General features: G+C 43.8%; 1 protein-coding gene across 1 annotated transcript; it reads right to left on the reverse strand.

The window, feature by feature from the left end:
- Positions 1 to 1,872: 1,872 nt before the first annotated feature.
- Positions 1,873 to 15,056, reverse strand: LOC139406803 (phosphoglucomutase-1-like). The gene is made up of 11 exons (XM_071149852.1): positions 14,701 to 15,056; positions 12,034 to 12,196; positions 11,364 to 11,507; positions 10,973 to 11,098; positions 8,809 to 8,999; positions 8,019 to 8,173; positions 6,955 to 7,070; positions 6,236 to 6,371; positions 5,741 to 5,924; positions 5,281 to 5,415; positions 1,873 to 3,617 (listed from the first exon to the last, which is right to left on the reverse strand). The coding sequence occupies exons 1-11, from the start codon at positions 14,944 to 14,946 to the stop codon at positions 3,528 to 3,530; spliced, it is 1,686 nt and encodes a 561-aa protein (XP_071005953.1). The 5' UTR covers positions 14,947 to 15,056; the 3' UTR covers positions 1,873 to 3,527.
- Between the last annotated feature and the right edge of the window lie 1,227 nt (positions 15,057 to 16,283).

A 16,283-nucleotide genomic window follows, 5' to 3' on the forward strand; every position in this document is an offset into this window, starting at 1 on the left:
GGGGTGATGAGAGGTGTTGGGTTTGCGCCAGACATAGTGAGTACCTCCTTCCATACGTTTGGGGAGTCTCCAAAATGCCTTTTGGTGAACACCAAACGTGTTTGCTTATTTTTTTACTGTAAGCAATGGCTTTTTTCTGGCCACTCTTCCGTAAAGCCCAGCTCTGCGGAGAGTACGGCTTAAAGTGGTCCTATGGACAGATACTCTAATCTCCGCTGTGGAACTTTGCAGCTCCTTCAGGGCTATCTTTGGTCTCTTTGTTGCCTCTCTGATTAATGCCCTCCTTGCCTGGTCCATGTGTTTTGGTGGGCGGCCCTCTCTTGGCAGGTTTGTTGTGATGCCACATTCTTTCCATGTTTTAATAATGGATTTAATGGTGCTCCGGGGGTTTTCAAAGTTTCTGATATTTTTTATAACCCAACCCTGATCTGTACTTCTCCCCAACTTTGTCCCTGCCCTGTTTGGAGAGCTCCTTGGTCTTCATGGTGCCGCTTGCTTGGTGGTGGCCTTTGCTAGTGGTGTTGCAGACTCTGGGGCCTTTCAGAACAGGTGTATATATACTGAGATCATGTGACAGATCATGTGACACTTAAAGTCCACCTGTATAGAATCTAACTAATTATGTGACTTCTAAAGGTAATTTGTTGTGCCAGATTTTATTTAGGGGCTTCTTAGCAAAGGGGGTGAATACATATGCACACACCAATTTTCAGTTTTTAATTTGTAAGACATTTTTTAAACAAGTAATTTTTTTCATTTCACTTCACCAATTTGGACTATTTTGTGTATGTCCATTACATGAAATCCAAATAAAACATCAATTTAAATTACAGGTTGTAATGCAACAAAATAGGAAAAATCAACAAGGGGGATGAATACTTTTGCAAGGCACTGTATATTGCTGATAACACATCTGATAATATAGACCATGCATGGTCCAATATGTGAAAATAATGTCAACCATTTTTACCAATATGTTATTGGGCCCATTTCTGGAGGGTAGGTTGTCTGTTAAAAAAGTCCCCAGAATTGAGCTCCTCAGTCCTTCTACATAACAATTCTGTATAAAATGATTATCATTCCCTAAAAGCATGATGGTCATGACTTTCTTACATGAAAGAGGAGGTTAACTTGGCCCCAGTCAATCGACCTGAGATCAACGTAAGTTTCAGTCTTGGGATTTTTGTTTCCTTTTATCCCCTGGACTCTAGAAGTCTGTTATACTCAGCTCTCTGCCATTTGGCTAGAAGATCATCTTAGGGTCTCTCACACGCACACACATATTACTCAAGATAATGGTGAGTACATTTCCCGGCAGAGAACAGGAAGAGTAGATTCATTGGGTCTAATAACCCTCCAGGCTGGCTTCAGGACAAGGACTGTGTCCCAAATGGCACCCTATGGGCCCATAGGGCTCTGGTCAAAAGTAGTACACTACATAAGGAATGGGATGCCATTTGGGACACAACCCAGGAATGTCTTTGGAGACATTACCTTTTGGAAACTCTCCCATTTCTCCTATATTGACTCTGGACAGAACCAGTCCTGATCCATCCTAAACTTCTTGGCTTGTTTGTTGATAGAGAATAACTCACAATTTTAATATCCAGAACATTGTCTCCTCTTAGAGGCCGTCACCATTAACATTATCACCCCACCCACTGATCTCCCCAGGCCCCGTTTAGGGCTGGCTAGTGGCTAGTTCTGTCTACCTCAGAGCTCTCTCTCACAGACTGTCTGCTAAGGGGGATTATGGTCTGGGTCTACCAGAGCTAATTCTCATCAGTTCAAATAGACAGACAACCCTGGCCTGGTATTTGTGGTGGGAAGTGGGCATGAATATATATATATATATATAAATAAATAAAAGAGTGAGAGGAGAGGTTTTTATTTTATTAGGATCCTCATTAGCGACAGCTAGTCTTACCGGGGTCCAACACATAACGAAAAATACAGACAAAAGATTTTACAAACATTAACATGTAGTGTGTTTGTTCATCTATCAATTACACATACATGTCAGTACACACACAAAAAGGTCACATGGGAGAGACGTTGTGCCGTGAGGTGCTGCTTTACTTGTATTTTTAAACCAGGTTTGCTGTTCACTTGCGCTGTGGCTCTGAATAACATGTACATTTCATAGAATTTGTTCTGGACCTGGGGACTGTGAAAAGACCCCTGGTGGCATGTCTGGTGGGGTAAGTGTGTGTGCCAGTTCCGTGTGTAAGTTGACTATGCAAACAATCCAGAATTTCCAACACATGAATATAAAAAAAAGAAGCAATGCAGTCAGTCTTTCCTCAACGTTTAGCCAAGAGTCTGGCATGCATAGCATTGATATTAGCCGCTCTGTCCTGGGCCAGCAGCAGCTTAACTAGGGCATTCTTTGCAGCACTTAACCATATGGCTGGACAATAATCAAGATAGGATCAAAATAGTTTGTGGAGTGGGGTGTAAAAAAGAAAAAGCAGAGCAGCTCTTTATCACGGACAGACCTCTCTCGCTTTACAACAATTGAATCAATATAATTTGGACCATGACAGTGAGAAAAGAGAGAAAATAGAGAGGGGGAGTCTTGTTGACTATGCAGGTCCCAAGGCTGGTTGGCTGTGATCTCACCACCATAACCACACCCCAGCACTAATCTCCCAGATGATTGGCTAAAAATCAGGCTTTCTGGGAGTGATCGATATCTCTCACCGAATCCGAGCGTGGTGGTAGTAGGGTGTGTGTTTGTTTTGTTGTCCGTAGCGGCACGCACATACTGCTCATACTGCCTTTGCATGTTCAATAAGAAATGCAAATAACCATTAAATATATTTTTCAACATTCAGAAAGTATTCACGCCCCTTGACTTTTTTCACAATTTGTTGAGTTAGAGTGGGATTTAAACTTATTTTTTTTTAAATTGTCAACGATCCACACAATTCTCTAAGGTCAAAGTCTAAGAAAAATTAACATTAGTAAAGAATTTATGAAAAATAAAACAATTCCCATTTGACATTAAGCTATTGTGTGTTGGTCAGTGACAAAGAAACATTTGAAATTCGGCTGTAACAACAAAATGTGTAAAAAGTCAAGGGTTGTGAATGCTTTCTAAATGCACTGTATATTTAAGCCATAATGCACGAGGGGGGTGTGGTATATGGCCAATATACCACGGTGCCTTATTGCTATTATAAACTGGTTATCAACGTAATTAGAGCAGTAAAAATGCATGTTTTGTCATACTCAAGGTATACGGTCTGATATACCACAGCTGTCAGCCAATCAGCATTCAGGGCTCTAACCACCCAGTTTGTAATGAAAAATATATTGAGGTCTCCAAAATAAATACACACGAGTGCAACAATAGTTTTTTGTAATGACTTTTTATTCACGGTGAATGAAAGTGTTGGCTTTGAAGGCTTTGTTTGGACATTAGGGTAGAGGTGAGATTGTTCTTCTGGAAGTCAGAGGGTAGGCACAAGTTGGACGGTTGAAAGGACTGAGGTACCTTGAAGGGTGTGGCAGAGCATGTCAGTCTATGTGATCACAGTGGGGCCCGTGCGGCCGGTCTTCTCGTGGAGCCCAGAGATCTTCAGTGCAATCTCCACCAGAGGTTTCAGCATGACCTGAGGAAGACAGTCAACCTTAGATTACAGCCCCTTACCATAACCCCTTCCCCGTTACAGTCTTAACAAAGAACTCCACCTGGCCCTCGAGTAGGCCAAGCATCTGCAATATTGCGTTCACTTGTGAGCAAGGTGAAGGAGCCGAAATTAATCCGTTTCAGAGGGCCTCTTTATCCAAAACGATTATCAGGAAGTTTCTTCCCCTTCTGCCAGTCTGCCTTTCTTACGCTATCATTCTCCCTCCTGCCTAAAACACTTGATGAAGTGTCAAATCTCTACTTTTTTTATTTTCCCCATAGTCCCCCCCCCCCACTTCTTCCTGGCCCTGATATCAACCATGACTAAACTCTTAGCCAAACATTCCCTCTCAAGTCAACTAGGAATTCTGGAAGGCACGGTTGTTGGACCTGACGACCCAACGTGTCAAGGCAAATGGTTAAGTCGGACATCAGAGATGAACTCAGGTGTGCCTCAAGGATCAATTTGAGTTTATTGTCTATAATCAACAGCATTGGGAGACAGATTGAGACAGCTGATGTACATTTTTACACAGATGACACTGTTCTCTTGTCAAGTGGCAGCAGTTTGACTGGCTTTTGAAAAAGCTCAAAAACAGCTTTTTAAACATCATTCAACAGAATCTGTACGATTTGAAGCTAGTTCTGAATTCCTCTAAAAACAAAATGCATGGTATTTTCCAATGCTAAACACTTTGAAAACCATGGTCATGACTACCTTGGCAGGGCAGTCCATAAGAGCAAGTTAAAGCCTACAAATATCTGGGAGTTTGGGTGGACGAGAAGTTGAGCTTCCACCACCCTTGTAGAAAACCTTGTCGGGAAACTCAAGCTGCGTATAGAATTTTATTAGCGGCACAAAGCTCGTTTTAGTTCCCTTTGCCACCGGAGTTGATTCGTTGTACTTTGCTCTCCGTGTTGGACTATGGTGATACTATTTATGTGCAATCCTCAAGCTCTTCACTAAAGGTTCTCGACTCTATATCAGGCAGCCCTTCATTTAGTCACTAACCAGACGCCCAACTCCTCATTGTGATCTCCACAGTGCTGTCGGCTGGACATAGCAACACGCAGACTCAAGCACCGGTACATTATTATTTAAAAAGGCCATTTTTATCCATCCTCTCTTCTAGCTCGAAATAAAAAGAGATAAAAGCTCAGATGCCAATCTTGTTTTATACTGACAGTGCCGAACATTAGAACATAGCATGGGGGGGGGTATTATCGGACTCGTGTTGTGCACATGTTCTTTACTGACATGCTGCTTTTTCCTATCATGATGCAACTTCATCTGGTTTGATGCATCTTTGGTCCGCCTGTTTGTCTGAAACTGATGTGTTCATGCTGCTGTCTTGATCCAGTTTACTCATGAAAAATATTTATTTAAATCGCAACACTACTAATCTGGTTAAATAAAATTCTAAACAAGCTGTCTGCTAGGTCCAGATTCCAGGCCTCCCCCTCTGGGCTGAGGGGAAGCCTTTTGAGGGCTATTCCCTCTGACAACGTAACTAACCTTAGATGTGTAAATACTTCATCTCCCATAGAGCCGTCATGACAAGTGTAAGGGCTCCCCCACCGTGCCCTGTCACATTCCATCATCCAAATCAGAAGACCCCAGCTGCTCCTCGGCCCTCAGGTCTCACCTGTGCGTCGCCGTAGATCTTGGCGGGGTCTTTCTCATAGCTGTCTATGTAGAGCCTGACGGTTGCCCCGGCGCTGCCTGTCCCACTGAGACGGAAGATGATCCTGGAGCCGTCGGAGAAGACGATCCTCAGACCCTGAGAGAAAGAGAGAGAGTTAAACCTGACTATATGATGACTATGGTGATATGACTTATGGAAGTCAATTTACTGGAAATACGGAGCAAAAACTAATAACAACAATGGCATTTTTCAAGGTACAATATGCAAGTGCCTCTGGTGATACTTCAAGTCCCTACATAGGCAGGATCAATCATCAAATGTGATGGTCATCTTTCGATTAACAGAATTGTTATAAAATACTATCACTCATTATCATCAAACTATACTGACTAAATAGATCACCCACATTGCATGTTGCAATGGCTCTGCCTAGACGCCCCCCCTGGGTCCTGTCTCTTACCTGGTTCTTGGAGACGCTGCCGTCCACGGGGTCGGTGTAGGCAAAGTTGTCAGAGACTGCCACCTGATAACTTTTATCTCCTGACGAGAACTTCTGGCCCACAAAGGACTTGTCAAACATCGTAGCCTCCAGCTCCTTGATCATGGTGTTGGCTTTGTCCGAGTCCACCTCTTCATAGTCATACCTGGTGTAGTTTGGATGGGTTGGGGAATGGTCTTAATAGGAAGACTAAATAAGAGCTCTCAACTGTCAATGTGTGCATACTCCACGAGATGAGTGGCGTTAAAATAGTCAAATGGACCACCTTAACGAATGTGTACATTTATGGAGGTTATCATCGAAGAACTTGATATAAAAGAAAGCCTAACAAATAGTTCTATAAGTACTTCAATACTCTATGAGAAACAGCCTACAGAATGTGGCCCCGATCCAGATAGACTGTAGTTCTCTAGCTCACCACTGGAGGGTAACAGAGTAGCAGAGTCCCAGACTTACCTGGTGAAGAAGTTCCTGCCAAATTTGTTCCAGTGGTCTTTCATGATCTCCTCCACACTCTGCTTCCTGTGGGCTAGGATGGACATCCAGGCCAGCACCGCCCACAAGCCGTCCTTCTCACGGATGTGATCAGAGCCTGGGGGGTAAACAACGAAGAGAGGAGGGGGAAGAAGGGTGGTGGTTAAGACATGTGCTAGGGGGCCTCCCGGGTGGCGCAGTGGTTAAGGGCGCTGTGCCATCAGAGTCCCTGGGTTCGCGCCCAGGCTCTGTCGTAACCGGCTGCGACCGGGAAGTCCGTGGGGCGACGCACAATTGGCCTAGCGTCGTCCGGGTTAGGGAGGGCTTGGTCGGTAGGGATGTCCTACCGGGCCGGGCGCAGTGCGCGCTAACCAAGGTTGCCGGGTGCACGGTGTAGCCTCCGACACATTGGTGCGGCTGGCTTCCGGGTTGGATGCGCGCTATGGTTGGGTTGTGTATCGGAGGACGCATGACATTCAACCTTCGTCTCTCCCGAGCCCGTACGGGAGTTGTAGAAATGAGACAAGATAGTAGCTACTACAACAATTGGATACCACGAAATTGTGGAGAAAAAGGGGTAAAAATGCATTGCCCAACTGACTGGAACGAAGTAATACCACCAATCTGATTTATCTAAATGTTTGCGCTGACGGGCCATAGTAAACTGGCTGTTTACTTGAAAATGTGGATCCCTCACTCACCAGTGCCGAAGCTCTCCTCTCCGCACAGAGACAGCTTGCCAGCGTCCATCAGGTTGCCGAAGAACTTCCAGCCCGTAGGAGTCTCATACAGATTCATCTTCAGGGCTTTAGCCACACTGAGGGACAGAGAGAGAGCAAAAGAGCTCATTTTCATATCCTAACTCCTGCACTTAATCACTGATGAGGAAACTAGGAGCGGCAGGTAGCCTCGTGGTTAGAGCATTGGGCCGGTAACCGAAAGGTTGCTGGATCGAATCCTGAGCTGACAAGGTAAAAATCTGTCGATCTGCCCCTGAATAAGGCAGTTGACCTACCGGGGAACAGTGGGTTGTCATTGTAAATAAGAATTTGTTCTTAACTGACTAGCATAGTTAAATATTTTATTTTTTAAATGCTGATTAATGTGCACTGTCCCAGGGACAAACTACATCCATGACACCTACAGCTACTGATGTCACAGGAAGGCCAAAAATATCATCAAGGACAACAACCACCCAAGCCATTGCCTGTTTACCCCGCTTCCATCCAGAAGGTGAGGTCAGCACAGGTGCATCAAAGCTGGGACCAAGAGACTGAAAAAGCTTCTATCTCAAAACCATCAGACTGCTAAACAGCAATCACTAACTCAGAGAGGCTGCTGCCAACATTGAGACCCAATCACTGGCCACTTTAATAAATTCATCACTAGTCACTTTATACAATGCCACTCTAAATAATGCCACTTTAATAATGGTTACATATCTTACATTACTCATATATGTATATACACTATTTTATACCATCTATTGCACTTTGCCTATGCCGCTCGGCCAATGCCATATGTACATATTCTCATTCACCCCTTTAGATTTGTGTGTATTAGGTAGTTGTTGGGAAATTGTTAGATAACTTGTTAGATATCACCGCACTGTCGGAACTAGAAGTACAAGCATTTCGCTACACCCGCATTAACATCTGCTAACCATGTGTATGTGACCAATAACATTTGATACATGAATAAATAAATATTTAATGCACAACCAAGAAGAAGCTATGAACGGACAGTGTATGGACGTTAGGCTCACTTGTCCAGAGCTCCGCTTGTGGGCATGCTGCGGGCCAGACCTTTGACCCCAGTCTTCTGGAAGTAGGGGATGCAGGTGATGTTGGCTGCGATGACGGCCACAGAGTCCGACGGGTTGACGAAGAAGCCATGCTTTCCCAGGACCATGTTACGATCCTGTGGAGCAGAAAGGAGAGGGTAGGGAAGGAAAGGAGAGGGTAGGGAAGGAAAGGAGAGGGTAGGGAAGGAAAGGAGAGGGTAGGGAAGGAAAGGAGAGGGTAGGGAAGGAAAGGAGAGGGTAGGGAAGGAAAGGAGAGGGTAGGGAAGGAAAGGAGAGGGTAGGGAAGGAAAGGAGAGGGTAGGGAAGGAAAGGAGAGGGTAGAGAAGGGAAGGAGAGGGTAGGGAAGGAAAGGAGAGGGTAGGGAAGGAAAGGAGAGGGTAGGGAAGGAAAGGAGAGGGTAGGGAAGGAAGGAGAGGGTAGGGAAGGAAAGGAGAGGGTAGGGAAGGAAAGGAGAGGGTAGGGAAGGAAAGGAGAGGGTAGGGAAGGGAAGGAGAGGGTAGGGAAGGAAAGGAGAGGGTAGGGAAGGAAAGGAGAGGGTAGGGAAGGAAAGGAGAGGGTAGGGAAGGAAAGGAGAGGGTAGGGAAGGAATAGGAAGGAGAGGATCAGCATCTGAACAGACTGCAGCAGAGACGAGGTAAAGCAGAGGTTTGGATGGATTGTGGGCCGACTCAAGGACTGGTTCTACTGACACTAGGGGACACCAGTCATGCAAGGAATAGCTTCAATTCCAGGCTTCCTACTGTCTACTTACTCCGTCCCCGTCGAAGGCGGCTCCGAGGTCGTACTCTCCTCCCTTCATGGCGTTGACCAGGTCAGAAGCGTAGGTCAGATTGGGGTCAGGGTGGTGACCACCAAAGTCCTCCTTGGGGACACAGTTGAAAGCACCATCAGCGGCAGCGCCCAACTCCTCACAAACGATCTTCTTCACATAGGGTCCAACCACTGGAGGGGGGCGAGAGGGTAAAGGTTATTATGTATAGGGGTGTGTGTGTGTGCTGGGAATCTAACTGGAAAAAAAAAACAGCATTTAAGAGATTAAACTCATTTGGACAACATGTCACAGTCCTAAAGACACAAAACGGTGTTTGTCCTGGGCATACAAACAGAACTGAGAGCACCAATCTAGATCATCTACCTTGCTTAGACATAGTTTAAAAAATAAATACTTATTGTGTGTAAACTTCCGACTTCAACTGTATGTATGTATGTATGTATGTATATATACACACAAATACATACATACTTACAGTTGAAGTCAGAAGTTTACATAGGTTGGAGTCATTAAAACTCATTTTTCAACCACTCTACAAATTTCTTGTTAACAAACTATAGTTTTGGCAAGTCGGTTAGGACATCTACTTTGTGCATGACACAAGTAATTTTTCCAACAATTGTTTACAGACAGATTATTTCACTTATAATTCACTGTACCACAATTCCAGTGGGTCAGAAGTTTACATACACTAAGTTGACTGTGCCTTTAAACAGCTTGGAAAACGGCTTGACAAGCTTCTGATAGGCTTATTGACATAATTTGAGTCAATTGGAGGTGTACCTGTGGATGTATTTCAAGGCCTACCTTCAAACTCAGTGCCTCTTTGCTTGACATCAAGGAAAAATCAAAAGAAATCAGCCAAGACCTCAGAAAAAAAAATGTAGACCTCCACAAGTCTGGTTCATCCTTGGGAGCTATATCCAAATGCCTGAAGGTACCACGTTCATCTGTACAAACAATAGTACGCAAGTATAAACACCATGGGACCACGCTGCCGTCATACCGATCAGGAAGGAGACGCGTTCTGTCTCCAAGAGATGAACGTACTTTGGTGCAAAAAGTGCAAATCAATCCCAGAACAACAGCAAAGGACCTTGTGAAGATGCTGGAGGAAACAGGTACAAAAGTATCTATATCCACAGTAAAACAAGTACTATATCGACATAATCTGAAAGGCCACTCAGCACAGAAGAAGCCACTGCTCCAAAACCAGACTATGGTTTGCAACTGCACATGGGGACAAAGATCCTACTTTTTGGAGAAAAGTCCTCTGGTCTGGTGAAACAAAAATAACTTTTTGGCATAATGACGATCATTATGTTTGGAGGAAAAATGGGGACGCTTGCAAGCCGAAGAACACCATCCCAACCGTGAAGCACAAGGGTGGCAGTATCATGTTGTGGGGGTGCTTTGCTGCAGGAGGGATTGGTGCACTTCACAAAATAGATGGCGTCATGAGGAAGGAAAATTATGTTTATATATTGAAGCAACATCTCAAGACATCAGTCAGGAAGTTAAAGTTGTGGCAAAATGGCTTAAGGACAACAACGTCAAGGTATTGGAGTGGCCATCACAAAGCCCTGACCTCAATCCTATAGAAAAGTTGTGGGCAGAACTGAAAAGGCGTGTGCGAGCAAGGAGGCCTACAAACCTGACTCAGTTAAACCAGCTCTGTCAGGAGGAATGGGCCAAAATTCACCCAACTTATTGTGGGAAGCTTGTGGAAGGCTACACAAAACGTTTGACCCAAGTTAAGCAATTTAAAAAGGCAATGCTACCAAATACTAATTGAGTGTATGTAAACTTCTGACCTACTGGGAATGTGATGAAATAAATAAAAGCTGAAATAAATAATTCTCTCTACTATTATTCTGACATTTCACATTCTTAAAATAAAGTGGTGATCCTAACTGACCTAAAACAGGGAATTTTTACTAGGATTAAATGTCAGGAATTGTGAATAACTGAGTTTAAATGTATTTGGCTGAGGTGTATGTAAACTTCTGACATCAACTGTATATATGTATACATATATGCATGTAAATAAACAAAAGCCAATTCTATACAAAACATGGGAGATGGTGGAGGTGTCATACAGCAGCCAGCACCAGAGAGGTAGGCTACAGTATGTGATCCATACCGCCATGCATGGCGTCCAGACGGACTTTAATGTGATTGGCTCCAGACACCAGCTCCTTCAAGGCATGGAAGTCGAAGATTCCCCTCAACATCTCAGCGTAGGCCTCCACAGAGTCCACAATCTCCACTGTAGAGGATAAACAGCAGAGTTAGGATTGATAAGATTTAATGTAGCATTTTAGACTCAGGATAAAACAGACAAATAATAAAACTATATTGCATATGCACATACTTTAGATCGCAGTGCTTTACTGATTGCAATACCGCCTGAACTTCAGTGCCTTGCTCAAGGATTTGTACCAGTGAGCTTCTCACAGATTTGGTCTCCAAGCTAACCCATCCCAGTCAGTTGAGATCTGACACCCAGCTAATCCCGTCCAATCCTACAATACCTGTCAAGGGCTTGAACGTGTCCACATTGAAAGTCTGCTTGCCGATCTTGGAGATGTCCACTTTGAGGTCAGGGCATATGTGGTACTCTGTTAGGCTCTTGCTGATCTGAAAGATTTTGTCTGTGATTCCCTCTGGAGCAGGACCTGGGGGGCAGAGACACACAGTAAGGTGAGGAGGATAAGGAAGAGGTTATGAGAAATGTTATGCAATACAGTAAAACAGCCATACCTCACCACTATGTATACTATACTTTGTCTTAAAAGTATCGATTGAAGTATATCAGCGTTGCTCTGCGCACCCTATCCTGAAATGTGCTACACCTTACTAGCTCTGACTTTGCCGACAGCTACTATGAAGGAAAAACAAATGACTTACTGTGATATGTGGTTGTCCCACCCAGCCATCTTAAGATGATTGCATTAACTGTAAGTCGCTCTGGATAAGAGTGTCTGCTAAATGGCTAAATTGTAAATGTAAATCTTCATCAAAGGTCAGTGAAGTTTAAACGTTACCCTCCAGCACAGTCTCATCCCCTGTTCCTATCTCTCACCGGTCTCTCTCCTCTATGGGTTTTTCCTTTTCTCCCTCCTGTGTGTCTTTTTCCAGTCTCTCTCCTCCCTTCCCATCCCCTTCCTACCCCTCTCCTTCCTATCCCATCTCCCATCTCACCTCCGGAGGCTATGTTGTACTTGATGCCAAAGTCTCCGTTGGGGCCACCGGGGTTGTGGCTGGCAGTGAGGATGATTCCTCCCACAGCTTTGAGCTTGCGGATCACACAGGACACAGCAGGGGTGGACATGATGCCATCCTGACCGATGATCAGGTGGCCGATCTACATGGAGACAGGAGAGAAAGCGAGGGACGGGGAGAACAATGGGCTAATCAGCTTTCTCCGATGTCATTTTTTACTATATGTTATACTGTGTAGAATATTCCCTGCCGTTCTGCGCGTGCCACATTTGCATATTCTCTGGCCAGAACCTGTTGAGTGGAGCAGAGCATTTCCCCCCTGGACTTTTGTTGTTTCTTTACTGATAATAACTTTGTACGTGTGCATACCTGTAAGTACCTTATAATTTGTATCAACATCTTCTTGTTGTAATTATGCTGTCGTTTCTACCCAAGCACACAGTTATTTTCCATTGCTAGCTAATTGATTTGCACGTAGCGGCATCATGCCCAATAATTGGCACATGTATAGAGAATGTGTAGCCCGTCTTTTTTCATTATAACCGCAGACACAAGAGGTACTCATTTCATAGCCTTTATGGTATCATTTTCTGTTCATGTGTTTAAGTCCATTTCTCCATTAGTTCTGTATGCTACTATGGCGTCTGAGAATCGCTAGCTTCTTTTACTCCTTTGAAGTGGTCATCATGGCCCTTTGGCCTGTTCATTGTATAGCTCTGCCCTGCCCCCTTGTGGCTCTTTTTAATTAAGTTTTTCCTATGTTAATCAACGGTGCAATATCACTGTCATATTGTCAAAATGCCTTACTATTATAATAGTTGCTTATTATTTTACCACTGTGATATTGTCTTGATGCTTATATCCTGATATTGTTCCAATATTGCATACTAATGACCATTTCTTTACTCTGTACTTTCAGAAAACCACACACACACACACACACACACACACATTTTGAAACCCCTGTGAATATATTTCCATTAAAACATCTTAAAACATCATAACTGGACATCTTTCTCACCGAAGACTGAGGCCAGCTTTTGTATGACTAGCAACATTTAGTGAATTCACTGTAGACTCCTTTGCATCCTGTACATCCTATGTATTTTGTTTATTACATTCACCTATTCAGTCTACACACATTGTGAGGATGAAAATACGAGAGGAGTATACTGATTCAACATGCCAGTGGTGAGGTCAGGCTGCTATGTGGGAGCTAAACAAGCAACGCGGGATAGTATGGAAAGTAAACAATGTTTGGGGGTTGGTAGGATATTGTGTTTACAATATTGCAAAAACTATTGGGCAGCATATAGCCTTGAGGTTGGAGCATTTGGCCAGTAACCAAAAGGTCACTGGTTTGAATCCTGGAGCTGACAAGGTAAGAAAAAGAAAAAAGGCACTTATCCCCAATTGGGCCTGGGGAGTGTCTCAGGGGGAGTTGGGATATGCAAGAAACACATTTCCCATACACACGTGTGTGTGTAACAGGACAAATATAAACCCTCCCAAAATTATTATTTTTCATCATCAGTCTATTGTCGGTTTGTGAAGACATCAGGGTAACATCCCCTTTAACTTACGTAATAGGCCTACATTAAAAGTGAAGATGACATGGGTAGCAAATATAAACGCAGCAATACATTATTCACCGTGAATAAGACGCATTCAGAGTAGTTTATGTGATGATCATGATGTTCCTTTTGTCATCATAATGGGACAGATCATACTGGCGCTATATGGTGTGATCATGCCATTGGTCTGTCTGTACGTCGTGTTTAGCCAGGAGGTCATTGTGTGTCTAGTTAAACAAGATGTGCCTGTGTACCCAAAATGCCCAGCTCGCTGTAATGCAAACCGCAGGGCTACGTGACAGCACACCACCACGCCTTCCACTAAAAAGTCGCAGAGGGAACGAACAGAACGAACGGCTGTGCGTGCCACGGACATCCAAAAACAGTCTCTCCTAATAAAATAACCACTCGGTGTTGCACTTTTTCCCGATCATTACAAACTTGCAGAGAACCGTTGTCTTTGTTGGTATACTAAACATTCATGGCAAGGCAGAGTGCTCACTGACTGGATATGCTACATAAGGGGAACCGGATGGTGTAGTGTTTTTTTTGCGTCACCTAGGGAAAGGGCAAGGGTATCCTACCATTTAACATGCCATCTCCGTGCACTTCATCCAAAGATCAGCGGGGTCATTTAGCACCAGAGACCGTCTAAGAACTCCACTGACCCCTATCACGTTCCGATGCATGGGGCTTGCACGTCATTGAACGTCAAAGTCCATGAGGATTCAATACTTCCTTTAAAATGATCCTATGCATGTGATTTGATATGAGAGACAATTGTCATCTAGGCCTATATAGTCCCAATTAATATAGCTTAAGCAAATGTAGGCTCAGGCCGATAGTTATTTTAGTCTACATGACAGCAATTGAAATGAATGTAACCGCCAACTTCAACACAATCACAGAAGCGTTACAATGTATTAACGATTGGAGCTGCCACTGTCAACACCGGGAGCTGTCAAAGATGCTAGGCTAGCTGCTGATGCTATGCACGTTTGAGGGTGAGGCCTAGGCTTAAGAGTCATGTTTTAGGGACTACCTGCTGGACTACGACAGAAGTATTACTGACCCCATTAGCAGCGGCGATCTGGATGATCAACTGAATGGCATCTTTCATGAAAAACCTTCCATCTCCTCCCACTACGAGCAGTCCAGGCTGACGCTCCGCTGGGTCGATGCAAGAAATAATGCTTTGAATGAAGTTCTCTGCATAGTGCTCATTCGTTTGAAAGACTGTCACCCTTTTCCTCAGGCCACTCGTACCAGGCTTCTGGTCGGGATATGCCTTGGTTTTGACTACTGTGATTTTCGTCATTTTCCCAAATAAAGTTACAACCCGTGTGATCCGCTTATTCAATGTAGGCGAATGCACCCCACAGCCTGCCACAAGTCCCCCTTGTTCGGATCCCGCCCACTTTTACATTTAAAACGACAGTACTCCAATTTGAATTTAGGCCTGTCAGTACATAAAGGAAACCATATTTCGCTTTGTAAGGATGCAAGATGTTGGATGCCACAGTGTATAGTGCCTTCAGAAAGTATTCATACCCAGTGACTTATTCCACACTTGATTGTTTTACAACAAACTCATTCCACAGAGGGACGAGGGTCTGCAGTTTTTTTCTCTCATTTCAATTAAGACCTAGGCAACCAGGTGAAGGGAGTTCGTTACTAATTAGTGACCTTAATTCATGAATTTAGAAACTCGGCTCTCCATGGAATTAGTTTGAATGTGTGTTACAGCCTTAATTCAAAATGGATGAAATAAAAAATGTTCACTCCTACAATAAAACATACAATACCCCATAATGCAAAATTAAAACATGTTTTTAGATTTTTTTTTGCAGATGTATTGAAAAAGAAATAGAGAAATATCTCATTTAGATACATATTCACACCCCTTAGTCAATACATGTAAGAATCACCTTTGGCAGTGATTACAGCTGAGTCTTTCTGGGTAAGTTTCTAAGAGCTTTGCACACATGGATTGTACAATATTTGCACATTATTCTTTTAAAAATTCTTCAACTAGTGTTGTTAATCCATCCTTAGTTCTTCTATTACAGCTATTAAACTCACTGTTTTAAAGTCACCATTGGCGTCACCAGTCCTCTCTGGCAACCTGAGTTAGGAAGGAGGCCTGTATTTGTAGCGACTGGGTGTATTGATACACCATCCAAAGTGTAATAACTTCACCATGCTCAAAGGCATATTCAATCCCTGCTTTTTTAAATTAAAATGTCTTTGCCGAGCATTGTAAACCCTCCCTGGTTTTTGTGGTTGAATCTGTGTTGTAAATGCACTGTTCAACTGAGGGACCTTACAAATAATTGTACGTGTGGGCTACAGAGATGCGGTAGTCATTCAAAAATCAGGTTAACACACTATTATTGCACACATAGTTAGTCCATGTATCACGACTCAGGAAACAACCCAGATGGAAACAAGAGACAAAGGGCTGTGAGACAGAGGTTTAATCCTAGACACATGGAAAGTGGGATGTATACGGAGGGTGTGGGGCGACAGAAGACAAACAGCAGTGGGAGATGTGGAAAGGGCCGATAAAGCAGGCGGAAAGTTTACGGGACTCCACCCGGAGGGGCAGATCCCGAGTGGAGAGCCATACCCTCTGCACGAGACGATAGCGGGGAG

The sequence above is a fragment of the Oncorhynchus clarkii genome, chromosome 4, assembly GCF_045791955.1.
Source record: "Oncorhynchus clarkii lewisi isolate Uvic-CL-2024 chromosome 4, UVic_Ocla_1.0, whole genome shotgun sequence".
NCBI classification, from domain to species: domain Eukaryota; kingdom Metazoa; phylum Chordata; class Actinopteri; order Salmoniformes; family Salmonidae; genus Oncorhynchus; species Oncorhynchus clarkii.